At 33.7% G+C, this 16,212-nt stretch overlaps 6 protein-coding genes across 6 annotated transcripts; 2 read left to right on the forward strand and 4 right to left on the reverse strand.

Moving 5' to 3' along the window:
* Window positions 1-52: 52 nt before the first annotated feature.
* Window positions 53-3,505, reverse strand: PKC1 (protein kinase C; the record flags this gene model as incomplete). Its single annotated transcript, XM_003684211.1, has 1 exon — window positions 53-3,505. The coding sequence occupies one exon, from the start codon at window positions 3,503-3,505 to the stop codon at window positions 53-55; it is 3,453 nt and encodes a 1,150-aa protein (XP_003684259.1).
* A 715-nt stretch (window positions 3,506-4,220) lies between these two features.
* Window positions 4,221-7,382, reverse strand: SEA4 (Sea4p; the record flags this gene model as incomplete). Its single annotated transcript, XM_003684212.1, has 1 exon — window positions 4,221-7,382. One exon carries the CDS (start codon window positions 7,380-7,382, stop codon window positions 4,221-4,223), a length of 3,162 nt encoding a protein of 1,053 aa, XP_003684260.1.
* Window positions 7,383-7,689: 307 nt separating this feature from the next.
* Window positions 7,690-9,894, reverse strand: NTO1 (Nto1p; the record flags this gene model as incomplete). Its single annotated transcript, XM_003684213.1, has 1 exon — window positions 7,690-9,894. The coding sequence occupies one exon, from the start codon at window positions 9,892-9,894 to the stop codon at window positions 7,690-7,692; it is 2,205 nt and encodes a 734-aa protein (XP_003684261.1).
* Window positions 9,895-10,309: 415 nt separating this feature from the next.
* Window positions 10,310-13,531, reverse strand: TPHA0B01560 (arrestin C-terminal domain-containing protein; the record flags this gene model as incomplete). The annotated part of the gene is made up of 1 exon (XM_003684214.1): window positions 10,310-13,531. One exon carries the CDS (start codon window positions 13,529-13,531, stop codon window positions 10,310-10,312), a length of 3,222 nt encoding a protein of 1,073 aa, XP_003684262.1.
* Window positions 13,532-14,702: 1,171 nt separating this feature from the next.
* On the forward strand, window positions 14,703-15,251 carry CPR3 (peptidylprolyl isomerase CPR3; the record flags this gene model as incomplete). Its single annotated transcript, XM_003684215.1, has 1 exon — window positions 14,703-15,251. The coding sequence occupies one exon, from the start codon at window positions 14,703-14,705 to the stop codon at window positions 15,249-15,251; it is 549 nt and encodes a 182-aa protein (XP_003684263.1).
* Window positions 15,252-15,685: 434 nt separating this feature from the next.
* BET5 (TRAPP subunit BET5) lies at window positions 15,686-16,171 on the forward strand (the record flags this gene model as incomplete). Its single annotated transcript, XM_003684216.1, has 1 exon — window positions 15,686-16,171. One exon carries the CDS (start codon window positions 15,686-15,688, stop codon window positions 16,169-16,171), a length of 486 nt encoding a protein of 161 aa, XP_003684264.1.
* Between the last annotated feature and the right edge of the window lie 41 nt (window positions 16,172-16,212).

Here is a 16,212-nt window from a genome sequence, read left to right on the forward strand (position 1 = left end):
TATCAATATATGTAAATTTTATAAACTTTTATGTTAAATATATTCATGAAAACTAGAGTTCAAGATCATTAGGCATGAATGAAAACCCACGGAATTCTTCTTGTTGAGACGTTGTCAATAAAGAAGGCAATGGTGTCAATGTTGGAGGAGCTGACGTGAATTCTTGTTCAAAATATGATGTATCTTCTGGTGAACTAATTTTTGGTATGTATGGAGGTTCTATCCTCAAGTTAATAACATCATCAAAATTAATATTGTGGAAAAATGGTTCTTCCATAATTTCCAAAGCATCTCTTGGACCTGCACCTAATCTTTTTGTAGGGTCTTTAGTTAATAGACCTTGGAAAATTTGAACAATATCTCCAGCCATATCTATTGGATATAATGGTTCATCGCTTAAAATAGCGTTAAATACCTCATCTTCGTCATCACCGGAGAATGGAGATTGACATAATAACATTTGGTATAATAAAATACCGTATGCCCACCAATCAACAGCTCTAGTGTAGGCTTGTTCTTTTAGAATTTCTGGTGCCATGAATTCAGGAGTACCACAGAATGTAGAAGTAGTGTTACCATACCACATTTCATCTTTACATAAACCATAATCGGCAATCTTGATGTGACCTTCAGGTGTCAACAAAATATTTTCTAATTTCAAATCACGGTAAATAACACCATTGTCATGGAAATATTTCAATGCTAATAATACTTCTGCTGCATATATTTTAGCTCTTCTGACTGAAAGTCTATCATTTTGAACATGCCACATCAAATCACCACCACCAATAAATTCCATAGCAAAATATATACGATTTTCTGTTTGGAATGAACAGTATAAGTTAGTTAAGAATGGATGTTTTGTTTTCGTTGCTAGTAAAAAGACCTTCTTTTCGGCTCTTGCACTGGCAATATCATGATTTTGAATAATATGATCTTTCTTTAAGACTTTAATTGCACAAACCCTGCCAGTGTTTTTAGACTTAGATAACAAAACTTTACCAAAATTACCTTTACCTAAAACTTTTAGTAATATGAAATCATCAAGCGATACTTTACGACGTTTTGGACCTTTCTTTTTATGTCTACCACTTGCTGTTGATTTTTGTGGAGAAGCAGTAATACTGGCATTCTTTGGACTATAAGTCATTTCGGAACCATCATCTTTAACAGCTGAAATTCTCTTTTCCGAATTAAATGTTTCTTTGTCCATTTCTCTAAACGGATTGGTCGAATTAGTCGAAGATTTTTCAATAGGTTTCATAATTGCTTCATCTTGAACAGTATTTAAAGAAATAGTGCCTGCCTTTATATCGTCCATAATATTATCTGGTATAATTTCTTGAATTTGTGATTTTCTATGTTGTTGAGAGTCTAATTTCAATTCATTATCCATATCAATACGCTGTTGATTCCATAATCTGTTCTCTTCAGCAATGCTTTCTTGTTTGGTTTGCCATTGGTCACCGTTGTTATGATATGGATCGTTATTATTAGGTTGAGTAAAGTTCTTCAACATATTCGTCTTCATGTCAGGTGAAACGTTATTACCAGCATCAGCTGTGAAATTATTATAAGTGTCATTATTATTCGTAGTGGATATATTTCCTTGAAGACTTGGATATCCAGATGCAGATTTCGAAGCTTCATCCCAGGCTGAGCTGTCATTAGTTTTTTGTTTAGTTGCAGAATATGGAGCAACTGGCAATGGATTTGTGCGATATTGTCTTAACTCATCTTCTTGTCTTCCTGTTTGTTTCATCGGAGAAGTAGCAATCTTTTTAATCTGATCTCTGTTTTTATTTTTCTCCACATTAACATTAGAGCCCATCATTGACATTTGCTTTTTCCTTTGTGCTTGAGTACGTTTAGTGTCCTGTATAGTTTTTAATATAGTGTTTGCCATCTCCATTGACATACCACAGAAATCTGGTACTAAGTGTGCACATTGACTGTGACACATAATGCCACATTCCGAACATTTCCTAACTTTATGTTTCCCCCATGGTAGTATATAACCACAGTGGCAACACCACTTTGTACCAAGATTAGAAGCCGGCTCAAATCTATGAGGAATATGATGATTTAACTTAGCTTCATCTGGATCAGAATCTAAGTCTGATTTTGCAATACATTTTGTTACTACATTTGAGTAACATTTCTTGTGACATAGGAATTTACAATCCTGACATTGAAAACCTGTGTATCGCAAAAAATCACCACAGTATGCACAGCACATAATGTTGTAAAATGATTTTTGAACAAAATGATGACCGTGCTGTTCAAAAACCTCTTCTTTTCTATTAATGATAGCACCTTGACGATGTAAACCACCCAATGCAGAGGTAGCTAATGGCTGCGTTTTATCAAAGCCTAATGAGACTAAAACTTGACCTGCTGGTTCTAAAACAAACCATGAATCTATTGTTACTGGCCCTGATGCAGATTCAGATACAGTACTGCTACTGTTGTCATTGCCATAGGGACTCCTGCCATTAATATCTGAATTTATTGAATTAGAGCCCATTTGTAATCGAGATTGACCTGCTGGGGTACCACTCGATGCTGAACCACTCATTAATCTAGAGGCATTGACCCAACCTTGTTGTTGACTTGAATGATCAACCTTCTTTTTACGTATTTCTTCAACTATATCTGATAGTAAAAACCACATGATTGCTACTGGCATAATAGTATCGTTCATTTTATCATAAATAACTATTTCTACCTCATTACCCTTTTCAACAGGAATATTAAATACATCATTCCATCTGTCAGTTCTCGTAAACTTTGATCTTGCCTTTATCACGTCATCAATTTTAATAATAATATATGATTCTGGCTTTTTAGAAAACATTGGTGATTGGATATGATCAACATCTCTGATTGCGGAGATAGCTATATTTAATGTACCAACTTGCTGCTTTCTTCTGAATTTTGGTTGCACATTATTCAAATCATCTGAGCTTTCCAATTGAGTAAAATCAACGTTAATAGCCTGATATTTTTTCAAAATTTTTGTTAATAATTTAATTCTGTTCTTGGATTCCACAACACCACCTTCAGCAGCCGTACTACTTCTCGTATCACCATCAATTTGATATAACTTTGTCAGCTTAGCATTTGCTTCTTGATATTGTCTTTCGACTTGCAACTTAAATTCTAATTGTTGCAACATGTATTCTATTCTCTGAGACAATGATGGACAATCATATTTAACTAAATCCAATCTTGAGAAAACATGTTCATTTTGATTAATAGTAGACATTCTATTCTGATCTTTACTTGAAGAACTGTTATTTTGAGCCTTTGACGCAGAAATTTCTATCTTACGAAGTTGATCTTCCAAATATTCAATATTTTGACGAGCTTCTCTGATATTAGTATTACATTTTTGAACTACCATAGCATTATCAGTTTTCTTTTTCAAGTTCGAAGCCCCTTGAATAATGTTTTTCTCACGTTCCAATTTCTTATGGATCTCTGCTTGTATATTCGAGTACATCTTTAAAATTTCAATGTATTTTGAGTATTGTAACAACCTAAAGAAAAACAACAACAACTAAAATTGAATCAAATCAAATCAAATTCTACCAGTTTCACTTGTAAAAAAACAACTAATAAACTTTGTGGGTGCGCGTGTGTAAGTTTGTTAATACAAATTAAATATATTCACTAATATATCAACACCTAGGATACTTTCAAATTGATAGATTTCCTTAGTGACGAGAATCGGATCCAATTATGAATATATCAGCTTATTGCACACACCTGGCTTCACTTTTCACAACTGAATGGCACCAAACGTAAACTATTAGCACTGCTAGCGATTTCGATAATCACAATAGTTCCAGAGCTGTCGCTATTACAGTTGTCTTATTTTGTGATATATACTTATATACATTATTGATTTATATATGAACAAAATCAAAAATGTAAAAATAGAAAAATCAAAAAAACAGCAAAAAGAAAAAGAATTAAAGAAATTTCCTAAATGGGACATGTGTCAGGTCTCTTTTACTAAGAAACTCCTGCAGAAATATTGGGAGGGGGAAGAAGGCTTTACTCGTTGGAAATGAGACGGTTATAAGCCCCATTATGCATTATGTACAGGATCTTGGATCAATTAACGTTCATTAAACACTATGAATACTATAAAGTTATATAGATCTGTGCATGAGGATCGGATGTGTTGTGTGCTGTACAATACACTTTTCGGATCACTTTTTGTTACATTGACAGTTGCAACCAGGAACAGGACAGAAATTGTGTCTTACAAACCACTCATCAGCATGACCTGAATGCATTCCATGGTTGCAACTGAGACAGAAACTAAACCATTCATTCATTCTTAATCTTTTTTGTTCTTTTAATTCCTCATTCATCAATAATGCTTCGTCTAAGAAAGCTGTATCATTTTTATTGATTAGATCTTTGTTGTCGATATTTTTATTCTCTAATGCATTCTCGGTATTGGACTCATTTTTTTTATTAATTGCTGTATTATGTTCGTCTTCATTACCAGTCAGATTATCTTTATTTACACCGCCTGCTGCACTTTGATCTTCTATACCTTTGATTGTAAATGGTAAATTCGAAGTACCTAACGGTAAAAGACAAATTGCACATCTTGGTAACTGCGCCCCACAATGAGGACAATTGTATTTTTGTTTGACTTTCTTATTTGAATTCATTGCATTGTTAACGGTTCCAAACATCCTCTTATTTGTAACCATAGATGATTGAGACCCATTGGCATTACTTGCAACCAAATTGGTGCTGGAATTTCCAGTAGAGCCATCATTCAATGAATTGGAAGTCGCATTTCTCTTGAGATTAATATGAGGTGATGGTTGATTGATGTTCTTCTTACAATTAATACATTGAATATAAAGTTGTCTAGGTCTAACATTCGCTGTAATTGTGCCTCCTCTAGTTTTAGATAACTTCGATCTCAAAACATCAAATTTGGCTCTCATAGCAAACATTTCCCAAGAATTCAGCATATCTCTATACGTAGAGACCCATTCGTCAACTCGCTTATCATGAAAGTACCTGGGTGATCCAAAAATTGAAACCATTGCTGCACTCTGTATATCACTTGTTTTGTTGACATATGATTGTAATAAATCAATACCACTTGGGGTGATACCAGTAAGGATCAAACCCTCTAACTCACCATTGGAGATGACTGAACTTGATGTCCTCTCCAAAAAGATAGTCAAATCTGAATCGTTCAAAAATCTTAATGCAACACCTAATCTTTCACGTAATGAAATAGCAGGTTCATAAAGAACATCCCACCAATCATTATCTGCAATAAAGGCAAATATAACTCTCAAATACGGGTTTTCAAATTCCGACGCCATTTTTCTGCATTGCTGTCTCCAGGGGTTATTTCCAAGGTGATCTTTGTATACCATATAACCAGAAACAGCTGTAGCAATTAACTGTAGCCTCTCATTTTTAGCTGAGCTTAAAATTTCAACAGCTTTAGGAATATCACCAAAAAAGACAGCCCAAGCTGCTGCTTTTTCATGATTGCCATTCGCTATTATTTTCTTATATTTATCTTCATAATCACTAGTTGTTAAATCCCATCCTGAAATAATCAGACATAATTTTCTTTGAATATGCTTCGGAGAGTCTGACCACTTTGTTAAAGGATTTTTCTGTCCTTGAGTTGATTTATTTTTCCTTCTTGCTTTCATGATCTTCTCGATTTCCTTATTTAACTGCTTTTCAGTCAACAGAGAATCATCGTAATATCTTCTTTGTACTGATATACTACTTAACCCATTCCAAATACCCAAAATACCCTCATAGCCTAAATCTAAGTTCTTTGATGCCATGGAACCGTCATCAACTGCTGCCTTCGCTATAGCAATCCATCTCCAGGTATTACGAATGTATGAAAAATTTTGTAAGTCCTTTGAACAGTCAATTTTTTCAACAGTCGTAACAGGATCTAAACCGTACTCTAATTTTGCTCTCTTTTTCATTATTACACTAATATCTTGTTTCAAAAGTTTTTGAGGCTTCCAAAATAGTGCATAGTCATCTTCATTATCTAAAAGTGATTCAGTATCATCATTTTCAATGACACTGCTACCATCCTTTGTAGTCTCTGTGCCATGATCACTGTTCTCATCGTTGATATTATTGGATGCTATCATCTCATCAGCGATATCAAGATCTTCAAAGGATAACTCCTTTATTGAATTTTGGATAGTGCCAAAGGCTGCATTGTCGTCATCATCAGATACCCTTAACTCATCAAACTGTGGACTATCTGAGTTTGAAAGTATCAAACTATTATAATTGTCAAATTTAGCTTTTGAATATGTTTCTAGTATTGGCATTCGATATACAGTGCCGGATTGTCTCATACAAATCAAACTAGTTCTATAATTATCTTGTGGAATATAGTCAAATGTCACAACTCTATCGAAGGTTGTCATGACTTCTTGAACTTTTGATACAAATAGTTCTTCGTATTCATTACTATTTTCATCTTGCTGCATTGTTGATCCTAGATTCCATCTTTTTATGGTATTACCGTGATGTAAAGTAGAAAATTCCCAATTTCTCACAGTGGACCAACGAAAACATGAATTCATATACTTTCTAGAGGCAGCACCTGTACCAACTAGTTTATCAAATTGAATCAATGGTTGGGGAAGACTTAATCCAGCCGAATTATCATGAGATGCTAATCTTCTTCTATCCCAAATAGCCAGTGTACCATCATCACCATATGTGCTAAATTGCCAACCATTAAACGGATTTAATTTTATATCATAAGAGAGTCTAGTAGGTAATTGGAAAACTGGATTGGAAGATCTTATATCAATTTCTTTTAAAAATTTGGTACTTGAGACCAAAAGACTTGTATCCTGCAAAAACCTCAAAGAGACGATATTCTCATTGACGCAATAAGAAAAACTAGGATTTATAATATCTGAATCTGTATTCTGATAATTTGCATCCCAAATTTGCAATGAAGCATCATTCCTATGCCTATCTAAACCAACTGCAACTAATCCACTATTATTAATAACTAGAGCATTTATACACCTCACTTTTTTAGCTCGTACTTTAAAATCATAGTAATAATCATTCTCGCTATCTTCTATAATATTTAAAATTCTTGCATAACCAGATTTCTCACCAACACCAATAAGCCCTGCTTCTGATTCTGAATAATCTAAACAGGTAATGCTTCCAAAATCTTTTACCGTATTTAACTTTACAATAGATTCATCTGAGTAGTTATGAGGGTCGACCTTATAATGCGTAACTTCATCTCTAGTTGGATTGACAGAAAGGTAGTCGAGTTGATCGTCGTATGACCATGTGTTAACTCGCTTAATCAGACCCATTTCCTAACGAGATATGTGTTCACTATTTCGAGATGAAGATCCTTATGTCTTTTATTCCAGTTGCCCATTTAAATATTCCAAACACATTCTTATATATCCTACTTTTTAGATTCTTAAAATCCATCGCCGGAAGGTTCTTATTAAAGGAAACGGAATATTAAACAATCTTTGTCCAAGAGAGTGAGAGAGCATGTGTGTCTTCTATACCAAGCTAAAGACAGAAAAATGTGTGAATGCTAGCAATAAAGTATAAACTGCAATAATGCCATTCGTATGATTATTTATTATATATTATAATTCAAGTTATTTAATTATGTAGTAGACCTTTTAGAATTCTGACATCTTTTTGAGACAAATCCTCCACATCACTTAATCCCTCTTCTTCCATTAAATAGGGACCCCTCCATGGTCTTTCACCAATGATTTTATTATTTTCAACAATAAAATCTTGTTTTAAATATTGACTTGAGTCTTTGGATTTTATATCTGCTATTAATTCCGCCAAAAGTGTTTTTAAACTGTCAATGCTACTGTCAACAATTCTACTGGTAGTCATATCTTCTTCAATTTCTTTTGTCGCTAACTCAAAGGCTTGAAGAATTTCACCAGTTGAATCATAAGATTCTGATCTACATTTTTCAATGAAATTAGAGAAACAAACATTTTTTACGTTTCTTTCCAAGACCTTTATGTGATTTGAATTAAGAAACTTTGGATAGAAAAATTCTTTTAGAATTTTATATTCAGAAAATCTAGTAGACATTTTCAAAGTATCATCAAGCTTATCGATTTCATCTTTTAAGATAATTCTTTTTTTAATTAAACCTGTCATATGTTTCAGTGACGATATATCACGGAGTAATAGATTAGCAAATTCCATTCTCTGATTAATCTGAGTAATATCTAAAAGATTATAGGAGTTGGCATCAAATATCCTTACCAATGGAGCGCCTCTTTTTAATTCTCTTTTCATTGACCAATATTTACATAATTCATAGCTTAACTTATTTGTATTTTCAAAGTTCAAAACCGTAAGAAAAGTAGATAAGTTATCTGCAAATATCTGTGGGGCAATGGGTGTTCCACGATTAGTTCTCCAAATGTGCTTTGCTATTTTGCCATTACTTGAATTGCTGGAAGTTGATTTGATAATGTTATTATTATGCATTAAATTCTTAAAATATCTTTTTGTTTTAATAAGCCCTTCTTTGCAATCTGGCCAAAATCTAGGAGAATGTTTATCACAAAAACTTTCTATTGTTAAATCATTTACTGTCTGGTTTTGCGCTACACTACTTACTGGAATATTATTAAATGACATATATAAATTCGATCTCTTGGCACAAGTAACATGATATGCTGTAAAACAATTTTTATTACTACATTGGATGCAAGCTCCTATTTTTTGATCACAAATGTAACAATTTAATCTCCACCTTGATTTATTAATATTTTTCATTCCTTCAATTGGTTCCATATAGTTCAAATTTGCAAAATATAATTCTGGGAGCCAAAGGGCGCACACTACATGGGCCCAAGAGCCAGTGTCCGTTTGTTTAAATGCACCCGTAGTGCTGGGACAAAATAAACAATCAACTTTTCTATCCTTAGAAACTAAACATAGTCGACATAACCATTGACCTTCTGGAATAAAAATGATACCATAACATTCTTGATGAACCGCTAGATTACATCCATCACAAAATACAATAGCATTTGTTTGCGTACTTTCACCTCCACCGCAGACAGCGCATGCATGTTCAATACTCCCTGTGCCATCATCAGAACCATATAGTTGGTAATGTATTTGTGAAGCTTTTCTTTGGTAATCCTGTGAGTTAATATCTGCTGTTAAAGATTTTGGTGGAATATGTTTTTCTAAATTGTGCCACTTCATTTCCAATATGCTAATAGTTGTTTCAAAAATTTCAGGTGTCATATTTCCCTTTGCTAATTTCTGATTTAAAGACTCTAAATAAAGAGCATCTTGTTCATCCATGTCATATCCAATATTAAATTTATTAGAATTTGGAACTATGCTTGATAATGCTTTCAAAATTTTTGGTTGGATATTTGGAGAAGAATAAATGTCATTAAATTTATTTATATATGCAATTTTAGAGTCATCATTAATTGATGGATGAAGAGAAGAGTCTGTTCGAGGCCTTTTTGAAGGCCTTGCTACTCTTTTTGGATATTTCGGTGTATCTAATTGATTAATCGAAATAGTAGTCTTTTTTATATCATTCCTATGACGATTTAATATGATCGGTTCAATCGTAACTTTCCCATTAAAAATTAATTGTTTCAGTTGCACTTTCGGCACTTGATCTTTTTCAGTATCCTTATGCTCAGCGTGATCTCCACTGTTCAAGTTATCATCAGCTGAATCATTATTATCTTTGTATAATGTAAGTGGTATGATCGTATTTTTAGTTAAATCATCATAAAATTCTTCGAAATTTCGCTCTTCTCTTAATTTAGGACCATCGTCCTTAAGCTCTCCCGACATTGTAATTTAGTATATCAACATGCACACTAAGTTAAAACAGATATCTGCATTAGTATAGAAAATACAATATCTAATCTTTACTTGTAGATATAATGAACTGTTAAAAGGATACCTTCTTAAATGGATAACTTGTTGTTTTCTTTTTCCTTTTTCTTTTGATCTTATTTATAAATACTGTCAATAGAAAAATTTACTAACGCGAAACAATGAATAAAGAAGACGCATCTATTAAAGCATAAGCACATTTAAAATAAGGCTCGTGGGCTGTAAAATATGTATGACTATTAATGTAATAACAAATGTTTGATTCATATATGGATCTATGTATTTCCTATATTGCTGTACATATAATATAACGGTTGTTTAAGAAGTAACTGGTCATATTTTCTTTTTCTTTTTCTTAATCGATGACAGCTCAGTTATCATTGCTCATCAACGGTATTATTTCATTATAGTTCGGAGGTTCATGCAAATCCGTTTCACCTCTATACGAGCCAATGGACTCTGTGCTACAACTCACGGTATCATCGTTATTGCTGCCATCTTCATCTTCATCATCCTGAATTGCATGCTCATTATCATGGTATTTACCAACAGAGTAATTCGGGTTGAAGATATTATTTTGTGGCATCGAGACATGATTGAAAGATGTCGCACGATTTCTTTGCTTATTTGATACATTTGGAGCTAAAAGCCCATCTAGATTACCATAATTGGAACCAACCGAAGATTTGAGTCTTGGATCAAATTTTGAAGTGCCATCACCGGAAAATGTCTTCGTTCTAGTTAGAATGTTGTTCAAATCCTCTGAAGTTCTATGAGCATGAGGATTCGAAGATTCTCCAGATACAGATGAGGCTCTAGATAAGTTTAATTGTTGAATGTGTAAATCATCGATGTATCTTTCATCTTCTGGATTTCCAGAATTAACTGAGAATAAAAATGGCGAGTTTATTGGGGATCCAGGAACCGAAATTGCTTGCTCAAAAGTTGGCAACGATGAAGTAATAACCGGAGAGCTTGGATTTTTATCAGTGGTCAAAGCCATTTCATAAGTTGGCAATTCTAAATTCTCAGCATTACATAATTCTGATATTAAAAAAATCGGGATGTCTATCAAGACTTCATAATTTCTTAGTTTGGCTGAATCATCTGCATCGGGTTTACAAATTCTTAACATAATTTCAAGTTTATGCCTGCAATGGATATTGCTGAAATGTAAACTGTCCAAATATAAACCACGCTTGGCTTTGTTAATTCTTGTATGGCATTGAACAGTATTTTCTGCATTGGTATAAAACTTTGTTTCATGTAATCTTGGATCAGGCGCAGCAGAGTGTTTGTCTGATTCTCTCGATATAATAGAAGCTCTCCTACTTGAAAAAAATCCCATAACACCACTTTTATGTGGTTGTTCATTCTCTTTCTCTGAATTTGTCTCCAATGAATAAAGATCAATACCATACGGAGGTATTAATTTAGCCGATTTTTGATCCATATCAAAGTACTTTGGGAATTCTAACTGTGAAACTATGGTCAATGGTTCATTAAATCCTTTGACTTCTTTTTTCTTATGTTTGGATTTTGGACTGCCTTCATCTGGAATTTCAGTGTATGATAATATGTTATCATCTATACAGTTATCTATAATTTCTTCTCTAATAGAACGTGAACCTTTATCTTTTGTTCTAATCTCTAATAATGACAAATTACGTTCTTTTTTCCTTTTCTGGTCAAATTCCATAAAATATGGATTATATGGATCTTTTGCAACAATATCAATTTGGTCATATTCGTATTCAAGATCTTTACTAACAAAAGTAATTTTCTCTACAATACTTACACGAACCCTTTTAACTTTAATATCTTTTGTTAACGGAGCCAGTTTAATTTTAATAGGAAATTTATTATTTACAGGAACATATTTTTGACCAAATGAAATCTCATAAGATAATGATTTAGACCATACCCTATTAATATAAATAGATTTGTTTGCAGTCGAGATAGAAATTGGCGGAGGAGATCTAATAATATTGATGGGCATCTCAGAATACATATCAGTTGTAGAATTTGAAACCACATTTGAACTACCTGAAGCGGAACTTGTATTAGTATGAAGTTGCTCTTTTACTTTTTTAAACAAGTTAAATTTATGAGCGAAAGGAGCACCGTCATTTGTGGTTGATTTATTTGTACTATTCTTTGGATTTGTATTTTTCTTAGTCTGGAGTGCTGAACCTTTATCCAACTCTTTTAAAGCAACACACAATCTATATCCGACTCTCGCAGATGGTAAATATATAGATTCTGGGATGTTATTAGTAAAAATAATTGGTAAAATGAACATATAATCACCAGGTTGAAATACATTTTCGTTATCTGACTTAGAAATTTCTTCAAACAATTTCTTTTTATTTTTTAATTTATCAGTGTATATTCTTTTGTAGGGATCACTAACTTTGAAAAAGGTTTCTTTACTTGTAGAATTATTCTTTCCATTTTCCTTATTTATTCCTTTTATCAAATTTATGTTATTATTTTCGATTATTTTATTATCATCTGCTTTCGATTCATCAATTATTAAAGGGATATAAAGGTTGTAATTATGGATCCCAAGTAACCAATTAGATGATCCTGCATTATAAATTTCTTCTTTAAACGTTTTTGTTGGCGGAACGCCTTCATTCCAATATATCCTTACCCTTGCACACAATTCTACATTAATATCGGATAAAGTCATTGTCTTATTGAGAGATAAAATGACTGCAATACTATATGAAAACATAGAATCATCAATATCGATATCAATGTTAGAGTTGACAGTACTTTGATTCTCAGGTGTTGATTCAGTTGACTCACCTCCATTATTATTTGTTAGAGTGTCGTTTGTTTCCGTTTGTTGACTGTTAAGATTTCTATTTGCAGATAAATTATTTTCTATTTCCTCTTCTTCTGTGGAACCATGTAATCTTGCCAAATATTCATCATCTGTTGTGGAAACAGTCGGTAAAAAGACACAATCGCCTGTGCTTGCCATCGATATCCTCAGATCGTTACTTACATCTGTTGTGATGACTTTTGGCTGCAAGAAACCTCGTTCCGTCAAATATTCCTCCAGGAATTCCTTTCCAAAAGATTCATTTGTAATTACAGAACCATTTTTACCGTTTCTATCATTAATATGTTTTCGACGTAAAATGAGTCTCTTTGTTTCGAAATCATCTAAATCCTCAACGTGTGATCTTGTCGCTTCTTCAATTTTTGCGACCGCAGAAGTATTAATCTCATTTAAAGGGTCAAAATTTCTATACATTCCAACATTAACGTTACCGTTGTTAACTATTGGAGTACTATTAGTACTATACCTTCTATTTTTAATTTTCAAATGATTTGGCTGCAGAGTTGAGACAGGCGAAGACAAATCATTCTCTTCGTCTGTAAAAGAGTTCGACAAACTCCTAGGATGCAATCTATTTTTACTCATATCCACCATAGCAGGTTGTGGAGGTTGAATATTGACAGCCACCGCACTCTTCGGTAGCTGACTAGCACCATCTCGCTCATCCGTCTGCACTCCAGCATTGGGCACAATAGAAGTCAACACATTTTTCAGACCGTGTTTATTCGAATTCACCATTGTATCCAGTAATTAATTAATGTTTTATCTGTTAATTGTCTTCGACTGTTTTATCTTATTTATCCCTTAAAACTTAAATGAAAGCAATAAACCAAAAAAATATACAACCTTACAAGTCAATTTCAAACACCTGCACAATAGATACTAACACACACATACATACATACACGTGCAAGTAGACGAGTTGTAAACCGAAATGCACTCATAAAAATGATACTCAAATGCAAAGAACTATCCACCTTTATATAGAAAATTGTAAACGACTATCTTCAGTTCTGTCTAAATATATTTACAATTTTTATGTTGTAGTCATTTGAAGGATAAGTTAAGATAATGATCCGCGGCGGCTTCCGGGACGGATGGCGAGTAAGTTCTGTATCTATTTAATAACAAGCCATCACAGCGACTACATGATTTAAAGATGTTGCACATCTCTTATCACTTCCCACAAGACCATATGGTATCGGAGAAGCTTATATTGTAGTGATTCTTTGGATATGGTATTTGTTCAAGAGAGGGTTCGCGGTTTTAAAGGTTCGTTAGGGAGGGCGGCAAACGCGGGCTAGGTAGCAGTCGCTGGATTTAGGCACCAAGGTAATACAGAGACGGTAAAGCTTGAGATATAGATTTAAAAAGTGCAAAGGTCAATGGTTTTGACATCTGTTGAGTTAATGGAAGGTCTGGAGCTATGGAGATGGTTGATAAGTACGCTCTTCACGCCTGTCCCCCTTGCCAAGTGACGCTGTTGTGTGGGGAAATGGGAAAGTCAGTGAGACTACCGCAGTCTTGAGGCGCTACGCGCGGGTAACTGATATTCGTTTCAGGTGATTTTGTTTGTATAGTAATGGTACCATCTAGTGAGAAGATAGAGGGAGGGTGAAATGGGTAGTGGATATGGAGTTATCTCTATCAGCGTTTTGGTGGTACGTGGTTCGAGATTCGTAGTGGCCTGCACTGGGCCTGGAGTAGCAGGGAATGTCGCTAAGATGTTACGATTGGTGAGTTTTTTTTACCGGAAAGAATGCAGGTCTGCACTCTCTATGAGCGAGAGAGGGCAAGCAGGATTTAATATAAGTTATAAGAGAAGGATGATATGAGTGTTTTTGGTTCAATCATTCTCTTCTGATTAACCAGAAAATATCATCACAGAACACATTATCAAGCAATCACAATGTTCAGAAACACTTTGACAAAACAAGTCCGTTTATTTTCTACTACCAACGCCAAGTTTGGCACTAAAGTCTTTATGGAACCTTCCATCAATGGTACAAAAGTTGGCAGAATTGAATTCGAATTATACGATGACGTTGTCCCAAAGACAGCTGAAAACTTCAGAGCTTTATGTACCGGTGAAAAGGGATTCGGTTACAAGAATGTCCCATTCCACAGAATCATCCCAAACTTCATGCTACAAGGTGGCGACACTGATTTAGCTAATGGTATGGGTGGTAAATCAATTTATGGTGATAGATTCAACGACGAAAACTTCGTTAAGTTGCACACCAAACCAGGTCTATTATCAATGGCCAATGCTGGCCCAAACACAAACGGTTCCCAATTCTTTATTACAACTGTCCCATGTAAATGGTTAGATGGCCACCATGTTGTGTTCGGTGAAGTCACCAAAGGTATGGACATTGTCAAGAAGATCGAGTCCTATGGCTCTGAAAATGGTACTCCAAGTGCTGAGATCATTATCGAGGAAGCTGGTGAATTGTAAATAATTTCAAAAGAGTTAACTTTTGTGAAGCCAGGTAAATAACAGACACACACACATATATATATAACTAAATACATCGCTACTGATATAGTATAATCTATTTTCTGTCCTGTAAATACACGACAATTACTTCAATTTGTTTACATGGATCTCTCTATTACAATTTCAATGTCTTCTCTTGGAACGTTATATTATTTTTAAGAGAAGTCGCAGCTAAAGCGAAGATACATTTTTGATCTGTAACATTAGAGAAAGTGGAAAATGGACTAGCATTAACCTAATCCCATATGCATTTATTTAAGGTTCTAGAAACATATATATACTGATCTGTGCCATTGCTTATAAAATCTTAGTAAGCAATTTTGTTTCTGATATCCTATTGAGGTGTTTATTTAATAATACGGTGGATTTTAGAGACTGCAAACATACTTGCGATGACTATCTACTCGTTTTGGATATTTGATAAACATTGTAATTGTATATTCAACAGAGAATGGACTTTATCATCAGATAGCAGCAGTGGCACTACAAATTCAAAACAAAATTCAGAGACTGCAAAACTACTGTATGGGTTGATTTATTCATTAAGAAATATAACTCAAAAATTATCAAACACTGAGAGTGGAAATAAAAATGATATAAGAACGATCTCAACAGGTAAGTATCGAGTCCATACATATTGCACAGCTACAGGTCTTTGGTTTGTTCTATTGACCGATTTTTTCCAACAGTCATATTTACAAGTGTTACAACATATTTACAGTCATATTTATGTTAAATACGTCTCACATAATTTATTATTACCATACGATTTAACAGAAAACCAACCAATTTTAATGAGGGGTCAAGGTACTAGGAAAATAACGAATAGACATTTCATAGCTGCATTAGAGTCATTTTTATCTCCAATAGTTGAATAATCGCAAAGATTAATTAATTTCATTGAGATGATTTACTCAAG

The sequence above is a fragment of the Tetrapisispora phaffii genome, chromosome 2 (genome assembly GCF_000236905.1).
Source record: "Tetrapisispora phaffii CBS 4417 chromosome 2, complete genome".
Lineage (NCBI taxonomy): Eukaryota > Fungi > Ascomycota > Saccharomycetes > Saccharomycetales > Saccharomycetaceae > Tetrapisispora > Tetrapisispora phaffii.